Genomic DNA, 18,402 nt, shown 5'->3' with positions numbered 1-18,402 from the left:
GTGCCATGCAAATGCCTATAGATTTTTTTGGAAAAAATACTGATAAACCTGAAACTTTTCTTTTGTGCCTTTACTAGGGAAAGCCAAAAAAAAAGAAATAAATGACAATTTTTAAAAATAAAGAATACTCTAAAATATACTACTTAGATGGAATACAAAATAAGCACACAAAATAAGCAAGAAGCTGACACTACAGCAAAAGTCGACAACATATTTGTTATCTGTTAAACTGGTTGATTAAATAGTCTTGATATTCTGGATTTAAATGCTCTAGAACATGTAATGAAAAGGCTTTGAAACAAAACATTCTAATAATTGGAATGTCATTGTGTAGATTTTCTATGAGATTAGGACAAATTTCAGAAGTATTTTCCTATAGCTTAAGTACTGACACAACTATAACTAGTGATTTACTTTAAAAATAGAGATGTGTACAATTTATTTTTAATGTACCCACCAATTATAGCTGATACATGACTTAACCAAAAAGTGACCACAGAACAAAAAGTCAATTCTCAATCTTGTGACTTACCAGTTGTGTTGTGTTGGCAGCTATCGCAGACTCCTCCGCTGCCTCTGTAGTATTCCTGAGGAAAAGGATCCATGGCTAAGTCATAGTGGCAGCTTACTGCATGGCTGTAACACTGACAAGGTTTGCAATTATAGGCATGAACTTGGTCACCTGGACGAAAAGGCTTGTCATTGTACAACGGCAAACAACGATCACACTGAAATAAAATAGAAAGACTATTACTTTATTCTTAGAACTGTTATACTCCGTATACACATACTTTGCTCTATTTGCTTTTCCTCCATTTACACATAAAAAACATGAATGACAAGAAATGGAAAACCATGTAGGGAAATAAAATTCTTATCTTTATTCTTCTGAAATTACTTTAACAACAAATTAAAATCAAGGAAGGTAGACAGAAGGAAAAAAATAATTATTCAGGTTCTCAATGTCAGCTAACATCCTGAAATTTAGATTTGGTTAGTTCTCTAATGATAGAAAATGCTGCCTTACTATTTTTGAGGTACAGAATATTAAATTCACCAGATGCATCTATGTGGGTGCATTATAAACAGCATCTGTACCTTTATAAAGTACAATAACAATTACCATTTGACCTCATATAATGCTTGTCCTCATATGGACAAATTCATGGTGGATCACAGTGTGCAGAGTACCTGAAATGCCAGCATTTATGTGCATTTATCTCATGAAATTTCCAAGCAAGTTTTAAAAAAACTTCAAATCTCCCAACTCTCAAGTTATATTTTAAACATAACACCAATCCTATACTGGAAAACCAAGTACATACTTCAAACAGTCAAACCACTTTGTTTTCTTCAGCTCTTTCCACAGTCATTAGATGAAAAAAACTAATGATATTCAGGCACTTTATTATCTTAATTCCAAGCAGTGAAAATACTTAAGAAGTCTGGGATGTGGAGCAGAATAAATCCCCCACAACTCATGTGGAAACAGTTAAGAGACCTATGACTCTACCTGGACTGTCACAAGTATATGGGGCCAGATGGGATACACCCGAGGGTGCCAAGGGAGCTGGTGGAGGTTATTGCCAAGAAGTTTTCCACCACAGCTTTCTTCCCCCAAAAAATCAAACTGCTTCTAAACTCAAAAATCCAGGTTTGATTAGAAAAAAAGAATTCTCTAAATGACTCCAAGTGATCAAGGAAGATAGAATAGACATGAAATCTTACAGTGTTATGTCACAACACTCTGTGTACCTTAAAAGGATACAAAATATTTTACAAATTAAGTTAAATTAATTTAAAGAGGGCTTAAAAAACACTGTATGACAAATAGTATTCTGATAAAAGGTACTATAGCCTCTTTGCAGTGGTAAAGTTACTGGCAAAGAACGTGACTGACAAAGAACATAAGTGGTACCATTTAGAATGCCAAATTCCAATAATGGGACACAACTGAAATCTCAGACATTTGTATAGATGTTGTCAAGCAGCACAAGATATATTTCTACTCAACTCCTCTTTCACCTATACTTATTTTGATGAAGTTGAATGAAGCCACACCAAAGTCCGCAAAATCAAAATGCATACAGACACAGTAATTCTAACAATCAGGCTGCTCAGTAAATTAGTTCACACTTAAATCCTCCACAATTAAAATTCAAAGCTGTTTTGAAATCAAGCACCCACTCCATGTAACTCTCTTATAGAATCCAGCCCTAAAGGACTTCAGTAAATAATAAAAAAATTGAGGAAGAAGACACGTTTTACATCTGATGAATTTGGCATGCATTCTGGTTTACTAAAGCTCTAACTTGTTCAGGATATTCAACTGCAAATTTCATTTTCAGAGTGATGTAGCCACACTTACTAGGTAGTCTAGGGTTAATTTATCCCTTAGGAAGCTGTTGCATGGGACTTTTTAAATAGTAACGGGAAAAAGATGATGGTCAATCACTTCAGCACTCACAAAGAATATGGTAAAAACCCTATAAATTCAACAAATATACACAGCACTATGATACACAGCACAGCTACTCTCAACAACATTGAAGCATCAGCCCAGTTGTCTCTCAATTTTCTTTCACATTAAATGAAATACATATATCCTGCACAGTAGATCAGCCTCTGGAAAATATGTTCAGACTAGAATAGCCTTCCTAGCTCCTGAAAAGCAGCAACGACAGCCGTAATGCCAGTTACTATCTGCCTATGACCTCATCTCTCTTATTAAGTAAAACTTTAAAACCTCAGATGAAAATATATATGAAGTAACAACTACTTCACAGCTCCTTCAACATATCAGCACTGGTGCAACAAATCACAAGGTATCTGGGACAGGAACAAGTCCTTTCACTATTTCAGTGATGCTCATACACAATTTGTTTTAGAAGCCTGGATCTTTGAACTGTGAAATTACAACAGTTTTCCAAGGATGGATTCATGGACAAACCCATAACTTGCACTGACACATCAAAAGTTATTCAAAGTTTCCAGGCATGTAAGACTACTGGGCTAGGTGTCTTTCTGCTTGCTGTTTCTAAAACACCAGTCAATCATCAGCCTCTTTTCTTTCTTTTCATTTTAATCTGATCAGGTCTATCTCTATAAACAAATTACAGAAAATAGCTTACCAAAAAGGATATTTTTTTACTAGCTTGCTTACTTCTACCAGTGGTCACTGACCACTTATTATACTTAATATTTACAGATGCTCAGGTACTGTGAATCATTAACTCCAACACCTGATATGATTAAACATGTTGACTTTTAACTAAGATTTAGATTGCTTCTTATACAACATTATGTAACAACTTAAAAGAGCTTAGTTATCCCATATTTGATACATCAACAATGCCATATCTGGTTTTCAGACAGTAGATGTTTAATATTATTAATTATTTACATTGAAAACTCTGAAGATCTGAAGTTCTGCATCATCAATTCAAAGGAGGGTCTGAGGTTTTAAAGAAAGGCTGACATTTTGTTTGCCTTGTTGTTTTCATGGGCTCTTTCAAACTTTTCATATGACATCACAGAAAGTTTTTGAGCATATATTCATGTCTATAAATCAATTTTTGTGTATAAATTTTTCCAAGATAAAGACTTTTTGTGCTTCAGTTTCCATTTCTATGAGGCCAAGCTATTTCCCAAAATAGTCAGAAGGCATTTACAGAACAAACTAAATGAAGCTGAATGTTTTTTCTCTTTGTCCTTAAGAAGTTCTTTCCAAACTGGTGACACCAGTTTGCGCAACAGAGGGGCTGACCTCTCAAGAGAAATGCCAGCCAATATGAATGCTTGGTTTTTATTAATAATGTTGAAGTATATTACGTAATATTTGGTTTCCTTGGAAGATTTTCACATCTAACTTCGCAAAAATAAAAGCATGATACATGAATTAAGAAAATATACTCAAAGAAAGTTTATTTCCCTAGGTTAAATGCAAAATAAATGAGTTACTCTTGAGACCTGAAAAACACATACAGTGGGGGGGTTGGCTGTAGATGTGTGGAAAGAGATAATGCCTATGAGGAAATAAAGAAGTACCTGGGGCTCGATCAATTTTTGGTGTAGCTGTTACAGCAGGAGAATGATCATAACAGAAGTCCTTATTTGGTTAAAGAATTAAAAGAATTTAGCTCTGTTTTTTATTTTATTTTAAAGATACATATGCCTGTAGCATGCTTATAAGTACAAAGTTGGGGCAAGTTATTACATTATTCTGTCATCACTATCAAATACTGGGGCAAATCAGTAGACTAAGTTGAGTTACTTGTGATAGTCTAGGAGCTTCCCATCTGACAAAATAAACTCAATTTTATGTATGCTTGAAAATATGTTACTTAGAATTATATAGTATTTATGAATTTCTAAGCTTCAACTTAACTGAAATATACTGTAGACATTACAGAATCATATAATCACTTAGAATGGAAAAAAGTCCAATGAACAACCTAATAATAACAAGTTCCATCAATAAACTATGTTCTTTAATACCATGTTCACATCTCTTTGATTACCTTTAGGGATAGAAACTTCACCACTAGTCCCTTCACCAGCTTCATCGCTCTTCTCTACACACACTGCAATAATACAATATTCTTACTGTAGCAAGAGACTCAAAACTGAACACTGAAATCAAGGTGTGGTCTCACCAGTGCTAAACACTTCCCTCATCCTGCTAGTCATACTATTTCTGATATAGACCACCATGCCATTGGCCTTCTTGTCCACCTGGGCATGCTGCTGGCTCAGATTCAGCTGGCTGCTGACCATCACACTCAGGTCATTTTCTGCCTGGCAATCATCCATTATCATTGAGTATTTCTATAACTGCTAGCTTTAATGCATCTCATATGGTAATCATACAGTATTTTGTGAACAGACATTTACTCCTCTGCTCTGTGATAAAATCAGATGTCATTAGATCTAGTGGCTTTGAAACCAAACTGTGAATCAATAGTTTAGTTTTAATACAGTTATACTGTAAACTTTTTAAAAAAATTAGTGAGTTGGATGTTTGTGGCCTTGCCACAATGTTCCACATTAATAAAAAATAAAGAAATTAATATACGAGATATTACTGTAGTAAGACAAAGACAGTACCAACTTTAAAATCACGTATCAGTTGAAAAGTTCTGCACTGGATGCATTGGCAACTGATATCTCTAATTGTGTTAGCACAATACATTTTAGTATTTCTACCAAGTTTATTATTGATAATTATTTAACCTCAAAAATAAATAAATTGATATTAAATGAGAACAAGTTACTTCAAAGAAATGAATCTCACTGAATACTGGACTTCTGTCATGAGTGCTATTTCTGTCACCTTATATTCATTGCTACACTTATGCCTATTGGAAACGGGCTTTCAAAATTAAGAGGGTGTTAAAGAATAGCAACAGCAACGGGTCAAGTGAAAAAAAATAACAGAACCAAGCAGTCTGTGGTTGTTGGGAGAGATTAAGAAGTGTGAATCTGAGTGTATTTGATATTGTGCTTAGGATCATGTGAAAGATCTTTTCAAAATTTACTAGGGAATTTCTAGTTTTTTTTAAAAGAAATGTACAAAACAGGATCTACAGTCTAAAAGGGAATTAAATGGAAATATAAAGTTTTTACATGGGTCAAGAAAAATTCAAACTGACAATGTCCTTTTAATTAGAACACACATTGTGAAATGTTACTTTGTAAGGATTAATTATAAATATTTAATGAGGTCTGGAAGTTCACCAAGTACTCTTGCAAGACTTATAGTACCTTGTGAAAACAAACCAAATATATTTTAATGATGCATCTGTCTTAATAGGTACTATCTGTCGATGTGAACGGGTTGTTCCAGTGAGTGTAACTTTTTTTATTTGATGTATTTGTACTGTAACTGCAAATTAAATGCTTGAATTGTATTCATTCAGAACAGAACAAAGATTTTGTTTAATTATTTTCCTCATTCTTCAATAACGATGTCAGATTCTACTGAAGACAAAACAGACTAAGCAATAAAATAGAATTTGTATTTACAAATATATCACTACTGTGAATTTTATTGGGGTTTAGATGAATTCCAAACAACTTAAAAGTTTTGATTTCTGTAAGGATAATCAAAATCCATCGTGGTTTTTGACTATAACTGACAATTGATAAAACTGTTTCATAGACATATCTGTGTTTCTCAGACCCTTTATTATTTCGATTTAATTTTTTTAATTATTTTGAATCTCAGTTAAGCATTTGTGCTTAACTGAAGGAATTTTCCGAATGCAAATGGAAAATGGAAATGGAGGGGGGGGCTGGTGCAGCAGGGGCACAACAAGTGTTTGAGAAGAAATGGCACTGTGAGCAGTACCCTTTAACTTTCAACCTGTGTTAGAAGTGAGTCATCAGAACTGAGGGGGTACAAGATTATTTTTTAGAGTATCTTGGACCAGAAATCTAAGATCCCTTGACAAGCCCTTAACATATGGTAGAGTATGTCCTTGTCACATTTACACTTAATACAGCTAAAATTACTATGTTGAATTTATCTGGCATATACATCTGGATAGCTGTTGCACAGCAAAGCAATACCAGGAACTGAAAACCTGCATAATTCATTAAAAACGATCTTAGTTTAGTTATTTACATCACCATGTTATGATATTTGACATACCAAAAGGGAGTTCTGCCTTTAAATTATAAAAAAAACATATGCTTTGATAAAGAATTATGTGGGTATGAAATTGGGAACTATGGGGAGAAGGGAGAGGTTAAAAATGATTTGCAGATTTTGATAGGCCTGACTAGAAAAAAAAGAGGAAATAAAACCTCATGAAGCTTGTTTCTCATCTCAGGAGAAAAAAAAAATATTCAGCTTCTTCATTTAGTTCTTTTTTCTGTAAATGTCTTATATTAAAGATACTCATTCTGGCTCTCCCCAACCAAGAGCTGTAAAATTAGTTGGGAAATTAAAATTTTCCAACTTGACAAGTTCCAGCTACACACTACTTCACAAAATCCCTTATAATTGAGAAATGCTGTTATTAACAGCAAAGCAAGAATGTAATGTCTAGACTGTATCTACTTTTTTTTTTTTTTAATACGTCCTTTGTATTCTAGTTCCAACATGATGTTTAACCTTACCAGCTACTGACTGAAAAGATGGAGCATTAAAAATTAGTGGTTTCAGCTGAGACAACAACAAAGACATTAAAACCAAAATGCTTAAACTCTTCATAACTTAGACGTATTCTGAAAAATAATTGTGCTAAAATACTGCATTCTTGGTTGAACTTAGACTGCTATCTACATATGTTCAAATGTACCTACATAAGTCTCAAAAGGTAGATCTTTGTTAGCACTTTTACCTTGGATTAGGCATTTTTAGCATAAACACACACTGTTGCATCACAGAGCAAACAAAACAAAGTTGGAACATGAACTTCTGCACTCCAACAGCTGAACTGGAATGAACTAGGACCAGACTGAAGTCTTCAGTACAATTTTGTTCTACAGATCGTCTGCTAGTTGGTACACTAGATAGAGCCATAATCAGTACCAGATTATATCTTAAATTCAGATTTGTATCTAATGTTTAAAACTAACATATTCCTCTAACAAATCAAATTCCTGAAAGCTCATATAATGCACTGTGGTGGAATGGCTTTTGAACGTGTGTGTGTGGGTGGTTTATTTTTTTAATATAAAGCCTGCTATAGCAGGCTATGAAAATTAGGGAAACATTAACATACATAAACATGTACACACACACTCCCAGGACTAAAATACCAGATTTGACAGAGTTCAGAGGTGAAGTAGACACACAAGGAAGAGACTAACATTATTTCCTTCCGTATAGCTTTCCTTGATGCACAGACACCTGTATGGTTCCATAGCTGTGTCACAGTTATCAGCATGGCCATGACAATTACACCTGAAAGAACAAGAGGTAGCAAATTAAAATTGAACACATGGAACACTTCAGCAACGATATATATCACTATCATTTAGATAATTTTGTTTTTATTAAAAACAGTATGGCTCTATTATTATGAACAAAAAACACAGAAGAGAATGTTCTTAAGAGCAGTAACTTACAAAAAAATGACTTCATTGCACACATTTGTAGGTATCAGGAACTTATTTTCTTGGAAAGCAGAAGTAGCTCTAGAACATGACGGTTTTATCTTACAAAAATAGGTAATGAAAACTGTATTTCAATATATAATATACATTCATAAAACATCAATTTTTCATCAGTGTTAATCCTTACAATAAGGCTATACTTTAAGGAATCTTAACTACATCAAGCACAGTAATGTAGATTACTTGATCTCAGTTAAAACGCCCAATTTTTATTAAAATAAAACCTTTATAAAGTACTATTTCATAGAAAGTAACAATCACAGTTTATCTGAAGGGCAGATCTTCTGAAGGCATGGTAATGCTTTTAAAATCACTGCTGAAATAATTTTACTATGACATAAACAAGAAGACTGTAGCTGTTTTAGTAAAAGAATTATCAAAACACAAATCAATAATCAAAACATTAGCAGTGTAGAAAAGTTTACGGTAAATGTGAACTTTGATAGGGTGCTTTCTCTCAAAATTTCAGAAATAATACTTATTAACAAAAATCTGCACCATGTGTTTCATGGAAACATTTCATTGCCAAATTTGCATGTTATGTACAGGGCATAATTAGTCCTTTCACAAGACAGAAGACTTACCATATACAATAAAGTTGTCAGTCACAGATAATATAACACTTTCACTAACAGCTGCCCTGTTTTAATGGAGAACTGAAGCTAAAACAAAGAATGAGCTGTGTATTACTACTGTTGAAATTGCCATGTCTGGGTATCTATAATGAAACTTGGAAGAGCTACTGAATTAAAGCACAAGCCATGGCTTCAGTCTTAAGCCTTTGCTTATAGGCAATGGTAATTCCAAGGAAAGAATTGCTTTTGATAGATTTTGTAATAAGTATTATTAATTTTAAAATAACATGTGAGCAAATGCTTTAAAAAAACAGCACACCAATCATCTCAAATTTGATGTACTGCTTCAGACCAAATTGTCTACGTATTCATAAGTGTAAAAGCAAAACAACTTCAAGAAATTTTAGGCAAGTAATTACATACTTTGCACAGCTTTAGTAGTGGGAGGTAGTGATAGGTGGGGTGGAAAGAAGAGTTTCAGTAACACCTACCTTCCACTGACTGTAACTTCATTAACTCCATAGTATCTATGCCTAAAATTTACCCAAGACTCATGAGTATGATATTGGCCACGCAAATGAATCCTCACTTGTGTAGCTTTTACAAATTCTTGGAGAGATGGAGTATTGTAAAAATCATTGTAACCAGGTCGGTGATTTGGTTCCGGAGTAAGAACACTAAAAGTTAGATTCCCATGAGAATACGGAGTAAAGCTGTTTAAATAAAGGACAGAACGACAAGTGAAAACCAAAATGTCACATATATTGCAGATTCCATCCCTCAGTATCTTTTTTCTCAGAGGTCTCCATGTTATGGTAGTTTTTGTTTTTTTTTTTAATGGATTCTGAGGAAAGTTCTTATGCCACGGAATTCCTAGTTACAAAAATTCAAGGAAGAGGAAGAAAACATACTTGAAATGTCTGTTTCCCCCAGATTTCCACACTCTTCTCTAGACCCTAAGATTCTAATTAAAATGAATCACCTAAAAAACAACTTCAAAATATGAATAAAGTGTAACACTGATACAGTGGCATCTGCACTATTTTTTTTTAAAGTTTAATAGTGTCTTTAAGAAATATGAACTATGCTTGAACTACATAAGGAATTCCTTCTGATGACTAATATAATTAACAAGCCCATATTGTTAATTATTTATTGGCTGAACATATTAAGAAAAACTACAGATATTATACATTGAATTTTAGAATCACTGGAATATATAATTTCATTACAGTGAGTGAGCAGAGTTATAAATATAGTATATATCTTCCAGTGAGTGCAGTGAAAGAGAGCTTAGTGGAATGCAGTGGGGTTGAGAGTAAAACTGTATGTTTAAGCCCAAGAAGAGGAAAGACATTCCTCAGAAGTCAAACAAAGGTTGAGGAAACAAGTACAGATAGATCTCATGGTTACAGAGTTTGGTATGAATGATATCTCATGTTGGTGTATTCACTAGGCAGATCTTATCAACAAGTAGAACTTGTGCACACAACAGGTAAGAATGTCTGCTTCTTTGCGCATCTACACATTAAAAATTGGCATCCACAGATATCACTGACACTGACGTACAACATTCAAAACTGTAATTTTCTTCACTTCAGTACAACTTTGTGCCTTTTGAGGGTGAGATTCATAGTTAGACTGGGTCTGCTGAGCCCTACTCTTCTATCTTTATGAAGGATCTTTGAATTTACTGTGTCCCTATCCAGGTCAATGCTTCACAAAAATCTCAGTGGAATATATTTGTATGTTCATTTGGGGAAATACTTCCTCTCAATCCCTCCATAGAAAATTACATGCTACACTTTTCTTCCATGACACAGAAAGCTGTAATTGAAATGTCAAGGCTTGTACAAATAGTTGATGAATGACACAGTCCCAGTATGGAAGTACCAGAAGGAACAGCAAAACTGTAAGGCTGGCATCATCTACATGAATAAGTTATCAAGACCTTAGATTTTCTACATGCAGCTTCTCAGAAAAACAGTTAAACTGAAGAGAAATTAAACCATGAATCAGCCTACCTTCAGAATTAGCAAAGACACAAAAGCCTCTGATAGTTAGATAAAGGACAATGAACAACTTCTGACTTACAGAGGTGGTACAAGATATAGGAGAAGTTCCTCAACAGAACTAAAAGTCCATTAGGCACTAGCTCATGGTCACCAAACTATGAGATTTTGAGCTACAGCAGGGATTTCAAATCCAAGGTCACTTGTTCTCTATGCCATCTCAAGAAGTTCTGGTCACCAGGGTACAAACACACTCCTGTCTAAAACCTCTACAGACAGTTTGGTCACATGTCTTGGCACTTAAAAGCATGGGGTAGGGTAGAAAACAGACATGGACTGTTATTCCAACATTAGTTCTTCTTTGAGTACACAGAATCCTTACCATTTTCAGAGTACATTCCTTAACTTTTAAACAAAGATTCCTGCACATAAGGTGTACCCAAAATCACTTCCTATCATCATTTACAGTGCAATTAAAGGGGAGAAACAATGCTACTTCACAAAACATTTATGGAAACAGTTCATATTTGACTATTTATTACTTTCTAAAAAGTATAAGAATACATACTTCTGGACGGAAAATAGCCATACACCTAATTTGGGCTATTTCTCCAAAAATGTTTGGCTTACTTAAAAGATTTCCCTTCTGTACACTTTGCTTGCAGGACCAGCAATAAAGCCCAAAGTTCCTTCCTGAAAACTGTTTTAACTCAGGTGACCTAATGCTTCTCTCTCCAGAATTCTGAACTCCTGGAGAACAGACAAAGATGCAGACACTTGAATAGACTTCGGAAGGCACCAGAAGGGAAACAGAAAAAAAGAGGAAAAAAATGCCTACAGCACCTGGTACTGTATTTTCTGACTGTTTTCTAGCCAAGTAATAAATAAGCCTAATACTGTCTGGCATCTGAAATCAGGCAAGAGACAGTGAATTTGAATACCTGTAGTGGCAAAAATTTGTGTGTGTATGTGTATGCATGTGTGTGTAGAACTATATATATATTATATAAGTTACATGCTATCCTTACGTATAATCTAAGTTAAAATATTTAAATTTACACAAGCTAACAGTAGCGCAAAAAGGTTTGCAACATGTTTCTGAAGGAATTATCTTTCTTGGCTCACCCTCTGAGATTTTAGTCTTGTTCTTGCTTAGAAAAATTAGAAAGTTAAGTTCAAGTTAAGTTAAAAATTTTCAACCCACTTCTCACATGTTTTGCATGATTAGTAGTAAGGTCAAATGACCGGATTTTGTTCTTAAGTGTTTACCCTCTTTTCTAAGCTCCAGAGGAAGTTGCAGCCTCAGAGATCATGGAATCACAGAATAATTGATCAGAAGGAATGTGTTCATACTCGCTACATAGGTATAACCAATCCATTATAACTGTGTCTTTCTCCACTCTTTACCTCAGTGTTCCCTAATTCTGCTGACAGTAACAGTCCCACAAAATACAAACGTACACAATTTCAGAAGTCTAGCTCAAAAATAAGACAGAGTCAATTGTGTCACATACCTCAATGTCTGAAATCTGATAAAAATGACAGATGACCTTTTGGTGATCTTCAATCGAAAGGTCAGATTTTGGATCTTTTATAAACCTAGCAGCCTATAATAAGTGAGAATCATTTAATTTGGTATACTATCTCACTCAGACATGGAAATGAATTGTGTCAGGATGTTACCTGTTCAGAGCATCTGTAATATGAAGATAGTACCCACTCATACCTTGGAAGCTGGAGACAGTTGACAGAGTCTGGTTTTTCTAGGGATCCATTGTTATCCATTCCAAAAATACTGCAATTTTTAGCAAAATACTGCCAGTCTTCCCAGTTAAGATCGTCTCTTTTTTTCCTTTCAATTCTTATTGCTTCAGGGTGTGGGCTAAAGAACTGCAGTATAATATAGAATACCTACAAGTATAACAAGAGCAAATGTATGAACAGATATTAATGACTGTGTTATAAAATAATTAGAATATCAACACATTTTTTTATTTCAACATGACAATACAGTCCATCTTAACATCTACAGAATAAAGCAGTAGTATTTCAGTCCATATTTTCCAAATTAAAGACAAACAATTTTTGGTAAACAAGCTTCTGCTCACTCAGATATTATTACAGAGCAACTGAACTGCTGCATCAAAATTCTTTGTTTTCTTGAAGACCACTTGAAATTCAAATAAAAAGCCATCCATAATTTGTTACTCTGATATATAATTTTGACAAAAATGAAGGGCATTTAAGGAATCTCTCTGTTGTCAGCTTGGTCTCCAGCCTGATACCTGTATTGTATTGAAGAGCATTTCCCTCAGCATGTAATGTTATAATTTATATGCGCCAAGTCAGTTTTAAAGTTTCACATGTATTAGAACTGACTTTTAAATAACAAACTAATTCTTATTTGTGTGGCCAAAACCTGCCATCACATTCTTTACCTTTTCCACATTAATAACAAAGGAAAAAACTTAGGCTACATAACAGATCTCTTATGACATGCTAGTGTGCCACAGACTTAAAACCTCATTTGACTGCAGTCAGCCTTGTATCTGAAAGCACAAAAATTACATTTCACATTTCAAGAGAAAATTGAAGTAGAAATTTACAAAAATCAAATTGTACTTTACAAAAAAAATCAGGTTAAAAGACAGCAACCAATTTTTAAGTATTGATAACTTCATACAGGATGTTCACACCACTATATCTAGTCCAGATTACTGCTTAAAACAAAGAGTTAAGGTACATCAAAAGGAAAACTCCATAGCAAGAATTATAGTGCATTGCTTCCTGCTGATAATGGAATTTTTCTTTCTGGCCTCTTAAGACAGATATCTGAAAGCATAAGGTTTGAGTTTCCCCAAAATTTTAAACAAAGTGAATATGAAATCTCTTCCTAGTTTGGATTGACAAATAGAAAATGTAATCTTCTCATTACCTGATACTGTCCATTTTGTAAATCTATTGTGATAGAAACACCATGATCCAGACCTGTAGCATTAGCAAACACAGAAGAAATCCAAGTGGTCCCAATGTCATCATCATTGATGTAATACAGAGGATGGGCTTCTGCATCCAGTCTCAGCACTCTGTCATTAGTGGTATCATCTGCACCATTAGGGATGCAATACCTCTGTATCAAAGGGTGTACCCGGGGGTGACTTCCAGGACAGCGGCACTCTGACTGGGTATGCAGATGAGGAAATTTTCCAGAGAATACTTCCAAAATGTCTCTGTCGTGGCACATAAAGTAATTACACACATGATAAAAAATGACAAGTGTCACTTTGTGCCTCTAGGCTCATAGATTAAATAAAATTCAACTTAGATTACTCTAGAAGCCCTAAGGCCTGGTTTCATCTTGTATAAATGGGGCAATCAGCTAAGAATCAGGCCACCCTGGGTCCCTACTTAATCAATAGCAAGCAGCAGGCATCTTCAGAAAGCACCTATGAGAAAGTGCTCTTGAGTTGCTTTCAATGTTCAACCTTCATTACGTGGAACTCCACAGATAAACGGAGCCAACAGAAAAAAAAGCTCCCTCTTGGGACATCTAAATCTAGGTAGGATTAATTCAGCCCTAAAAGCAAGGGGAAAAATCCTACCAATATTTAATTATGGCACCATGTCTGACTCCAGTCACTGATTTGGACACTGTTCTTAAGCATTCCAGAGCGTAAACATTTTATGAGCCATAACCATACATGAGTTGAATGACTGTCCTCAAACCCTCCAAAAAGACAGCATGAGAAGTATCATGCCGCACCCTAGAAATTGTAGATAAAAATATTTTCCCTTTTAGCCAACTGTAATATATGTCCACTGATTTGGCTGCCCCACTCTGAGATCACCCTATCAGCTTCTTACAGCCTACGTCAAAGCAGTTGAGTCATTTTAGTTTTCAGTGACATCAGCAATCCGAACAGATAGGTGGGCAGGAAGGCACAGTAATAGATGAATGACACTGGCAGACTACATAAACCTTTATTTGCCCTTCTCTGGTGTAAAAGCATTTTGTGAGACCAGAACATACAGATTTTTTAAATTAAAAAATTTACTTCTACCTTCTCACTAACTTCATCAGTAACTGCCACTACAGATTCTACAGAACACAAAGCAACAAAACCTTTCTGATAGCCATAGACCAAAATTCATTCATATGCAAGAAAGACTTTCATTCACAATTTATCCCACATAAACATTCTGACCTGAGTTATTTGTGGGAATAAAACTGCATTGACAAAGTTATGAACAATCAGTTCACATCACTTTGTAAAATATCTTATCTTTCAATTTTTAAACTATATTCTTTTCAGTGACTTCAGTTGTAGTTCAAAGTATTTGACAAGCATTGTTCTGAAAGAATATACAACCAACGTGATTTTCATGCAATTTGGAATTCAGATATTAATACTTTAAATTCACAGGAGATCAGTCCATTGTAATGTCCTGCAGACATCAGTGCTCCTAGGAAACTGCTCTATATCTTATCAAAAGATTATCATTAAGTAGCCTTAAGGTCTGCAGTCACAAGTGTTGCTGTGCTTAGCATACCCAGTAGCACCACACAGACAAATAGGACCTGACTTTTTCTGGCCAGTTTGAATTGACTAGATTAAGCCAGCATGAGTTGGATAGCAAAGGTAACATGTCTTTGGTACACACTAGGAAGGGATGCTGGAGCACAACAGAAATTGCAGTGGCAACTGTAACTTGGCCTAGAGGATGGAGGATGTCAAAGCAATTGGCCCAGGGCTACATGGGTGGAGCTAGAAAAGTCATCGGTGGCTTATGAGGACAATCTAATATAGAAAAGAAAAGAATTAAGACAATAGCCTCTTGGGGTAGAGGCTTGAGGGTGAGTGTCAAGAATACAGTACGTGGATGTCTGATGCCATGGGGAAGCTGAAGCAAGAGGAAAGGAATCACTAAGCACAGGAGCCAAGCTGGCAGTCACAAAATGAGCTTGTTGACCAGCTGGAATGCCTGTCCTCTTCCTTTGGATCACTGGTTCACTGGTTTTGGACTGGTCTAAACAGGATTGGCCCTCTGTCCTCTCCTCCTCTCCCCTGAGACCAAGGCATTTTCCCATGAGTGTTTCTGACAAGGTGGGAGTAAAGACTGTGCCCAACAAACAACTGCAGTTGCACACTGAAATCCATGACAGAGAGGTTAGCTTACCAGTAAGCTCTGCTGTAGGGGTTAAACAATTTGAGACAACTGTTCACAATGATGCAGACTTTACTTACAGAATAAGACCATACAAGCAGCATCCCATCTGCAGAAATTTATGGAAGAAATTGCCTACAGCTTACAAGAAGCTCTGGGGAATCCTGGCAAGTCTCATTTAACAGGCCTAAGCTTACCAGCACACACTATGTCAGAATTATGACAATCTGATAACACCAAGATAGCTTATAAACATTGGAACCTAGCTACTGGATCTACTCTGCTAGAATACCTGCTAAGTCAGGTTGTAACAGAGACAAAGCTAGCAAGGAAAGCATGCGCTTATTTACTTTTTGAGTTTCCTTACATATACTTAAGCAACAACTAAAAATCAAAATGCATAAAATTGTTCAATTTATTTTAACTTGAGACTTTTGAGATCAAAAGTCACATTTGAGATGATGTCCAGTAAACCGCATCGTAAGCAATCACTTAAAGACATCTAAAAAGCACCATACTTTGAGAAGTAAGTAAATTGTTATCTATTCTTTCTCCTCACCACTCTCCTAATTTATTTTTTATTTTTTAAACAAAAAAGGTTTTTTACCTGTTTGTAAGTGCCACTGGGTAAAATCGAAAGTCTTGCATTCTTCCAACAAATTGCTCTAAACCTAACAAAATATACTATAGATAAATAATCAAATCCTGTTGAGCAGAAGGCAGCTTTTCACTACTTGAAAACACCTTAATCCAGCACACAGATCTCTCTTGCACAATTACTCCTCCTGAATGAAACTATCTTGGATCTGGACAAAACTATAGAGGGTAGTAACTTTTTTTTGATAAAAAGAATGATTTATAATAACTTTATAAGAACATTTTGTACCTATCTCTTTTCTGATTAGAGAGGTGGCACAAGGATCGGCTCATTAGACAGAAGTAATGAGCCAGTCCATGTGCCACCTCTAATTAGAGAAGAGATACAGTAGGTACAACTGTACCTATCAATTTATAAAATAAAGATTAAAAGCAGTTTAAAATATTCCTTTCTTTTATACATTTATTGGTTATTTTGTATTCAGAATCAAAATCACAAACATAAGCATTAAGCAACAGGACATAGAATGACTTTCTTGCCCAGAAGTACAATAAAACTAAGTGACATAGTTATATTTAGGAGTTAGCTTCAAATTCTGCATGTTTCTGAAAAGCAAGTCAGTATTCTTATATTTGCAGAGCCAAAAATTTGTGGAGAGCAAGAAAGCATCCTGAAGCTGTTCTGCAATGATCATGTCATGCTGCAGCACATGTGAAATGCCAGATGTTGATGAACAGTAACACTATCAGGCATCTCTAGAGGCTGAATGGTTCTCATTCTGCTAGTAGTTTACACAAGTATTGATGGAACTGAAGAACATGAAGAGTCAAAAATCTTCATATCTACTCCTGCCTCTGAACAGGCATGCAATCTAGTGACTAGGATAATCCCATTCTGAAACAGATGAAACTATTTACTCACAAAAAAAACACAATAGTAAATTAATAGAAAGTATTACTTCAGGGATCTGTATGTTGGGCAAGGCAGAAAAGCCATTATCTACATGCAGTAGATATTTTTGAATATTCTATAGCATTCCAGTAAAATAGAAAGATTTACCTGTGAAGCTTTGTCCAATTTTCAGTGTCCCATCAGCATTAGTATCTGCAACTGTTCCCACAAGAATCCTTGAATCAAAAGGTGTGCTGTCATCTTCCCAGCCATTCAAGAAGAAACTAATTTTGCTGTGATGCACCTGTGGAATCAATGACAATTGGGAAGTGTGTACTTTGTTATGGAACCCTCTTTGATTTCACTGCATGTTGCAGGTATCACTGATTAATCTAACATTATTTTGACCTATTTGGCAGCATGCCTTTTTTTTCAGTGCCTACTGAAAGAAGTTACCTCTTTTCTGTTCATTCATTAGCAATCAAGTTAATAAGACCACTATTCAGATGCAAAGACAATAAAAATTCTACAGTGGTTAAATCAAAAAAGTATCCCCAGTACACTGATCTGGTTGGGGGGAGGAGAGAGAGAGAAAAACAGAGAAGGGTCTGTTTCACAAGGTACAAGATTGGTTAAAGCTCCTTCACTACTTCAGGCCATAGGCACATGCTATAGCTGTCAGAGCTCTTCTCATACACATCAGCTCATCCAGGCCTCAAGGGACCATCTACCATACCCAGGATAACCAAACACAGCACGTCTCAGCCAGGCCTCAAACATCCCTCCAAAATGTCTCCCTGGCCCCAGAATGTTTCTTTTTACAAGGGCTGAAGGGAATGGTATAGAAACTGGCTACATCTGTTTTACACCCAGCGGGTAATTCCGTTACATCAGTGGAACTCCTGGCTAGGAATGCATGCTCAGTTGGCACTCCAGGGTACTGTTTTCTGCAAGCATTCCCTTCCCTGCCAATTCATTTTAAATTTGAGAGAATGTTCATAGAAATACTTTATGGCATTCTCCCAGCTCCACAAAG

The 18,402-nt window shown here is 35.4% G+C and overlaps 1 protein-coding gene across 1 annotated transcript in view; it reads right to left on the bottom strand.

The window, feature by feature from the left end:
* Window positions 1-18,402, bottom strand: part of USH2A (usherin) — a 373,387-nt gene that overhangs the window by 323,428 nt on the left and 31,557 nt on the right. Inside the window, exons 3-9 of the mRNA XM_021393255.1 lie at window positions 17,535-17,670; window positions 16,485-16,548; window positions 13,647-13,941; window positions 12,438-12,622; window positions 9,191-9,412; window positions 7,819-7,912; window positions 533-728 (exon numbers count right to left, since the gene is read on the bottom strand). Of these exons, the coding sequence (XP_021248930.1) occupies window positions 533-728; window positions 7,819-7,912; window positions 9,191-9,412; window positions 12,438-12,622; window positions 13,647-13,941; window positions 16,485-16,548; window positions 17,535-17,670 (1,192 nt within the window). The remainder of the gene's footprint in view (window positions 1-532; window positions 729-7,818; window positions 7,913-9,190; window positions 9,413-12,437; window positions 12,623-13,646; window positions 13,942-16,484; window positions 16,549-17,534; window positions 17,671-18,402) is intronic.

This window comes from Numida meleagris, chromosome 3 (assembly GCF_002078875.1).
Source record: "Numida meleagris isolate 19003 breed g44 Domestic line chromosome 3, NumMel1.0, whole genome shotgun sequence".
NCBI classification, from domain to species: Eukaryota; Metazoa; Chordata; class Aves; order Galliformes; family Numididae; genus Numida; species Numida meleagris.
This window is presented reverse-complemented; position numbering and strand designations above follow the sequence as displayed.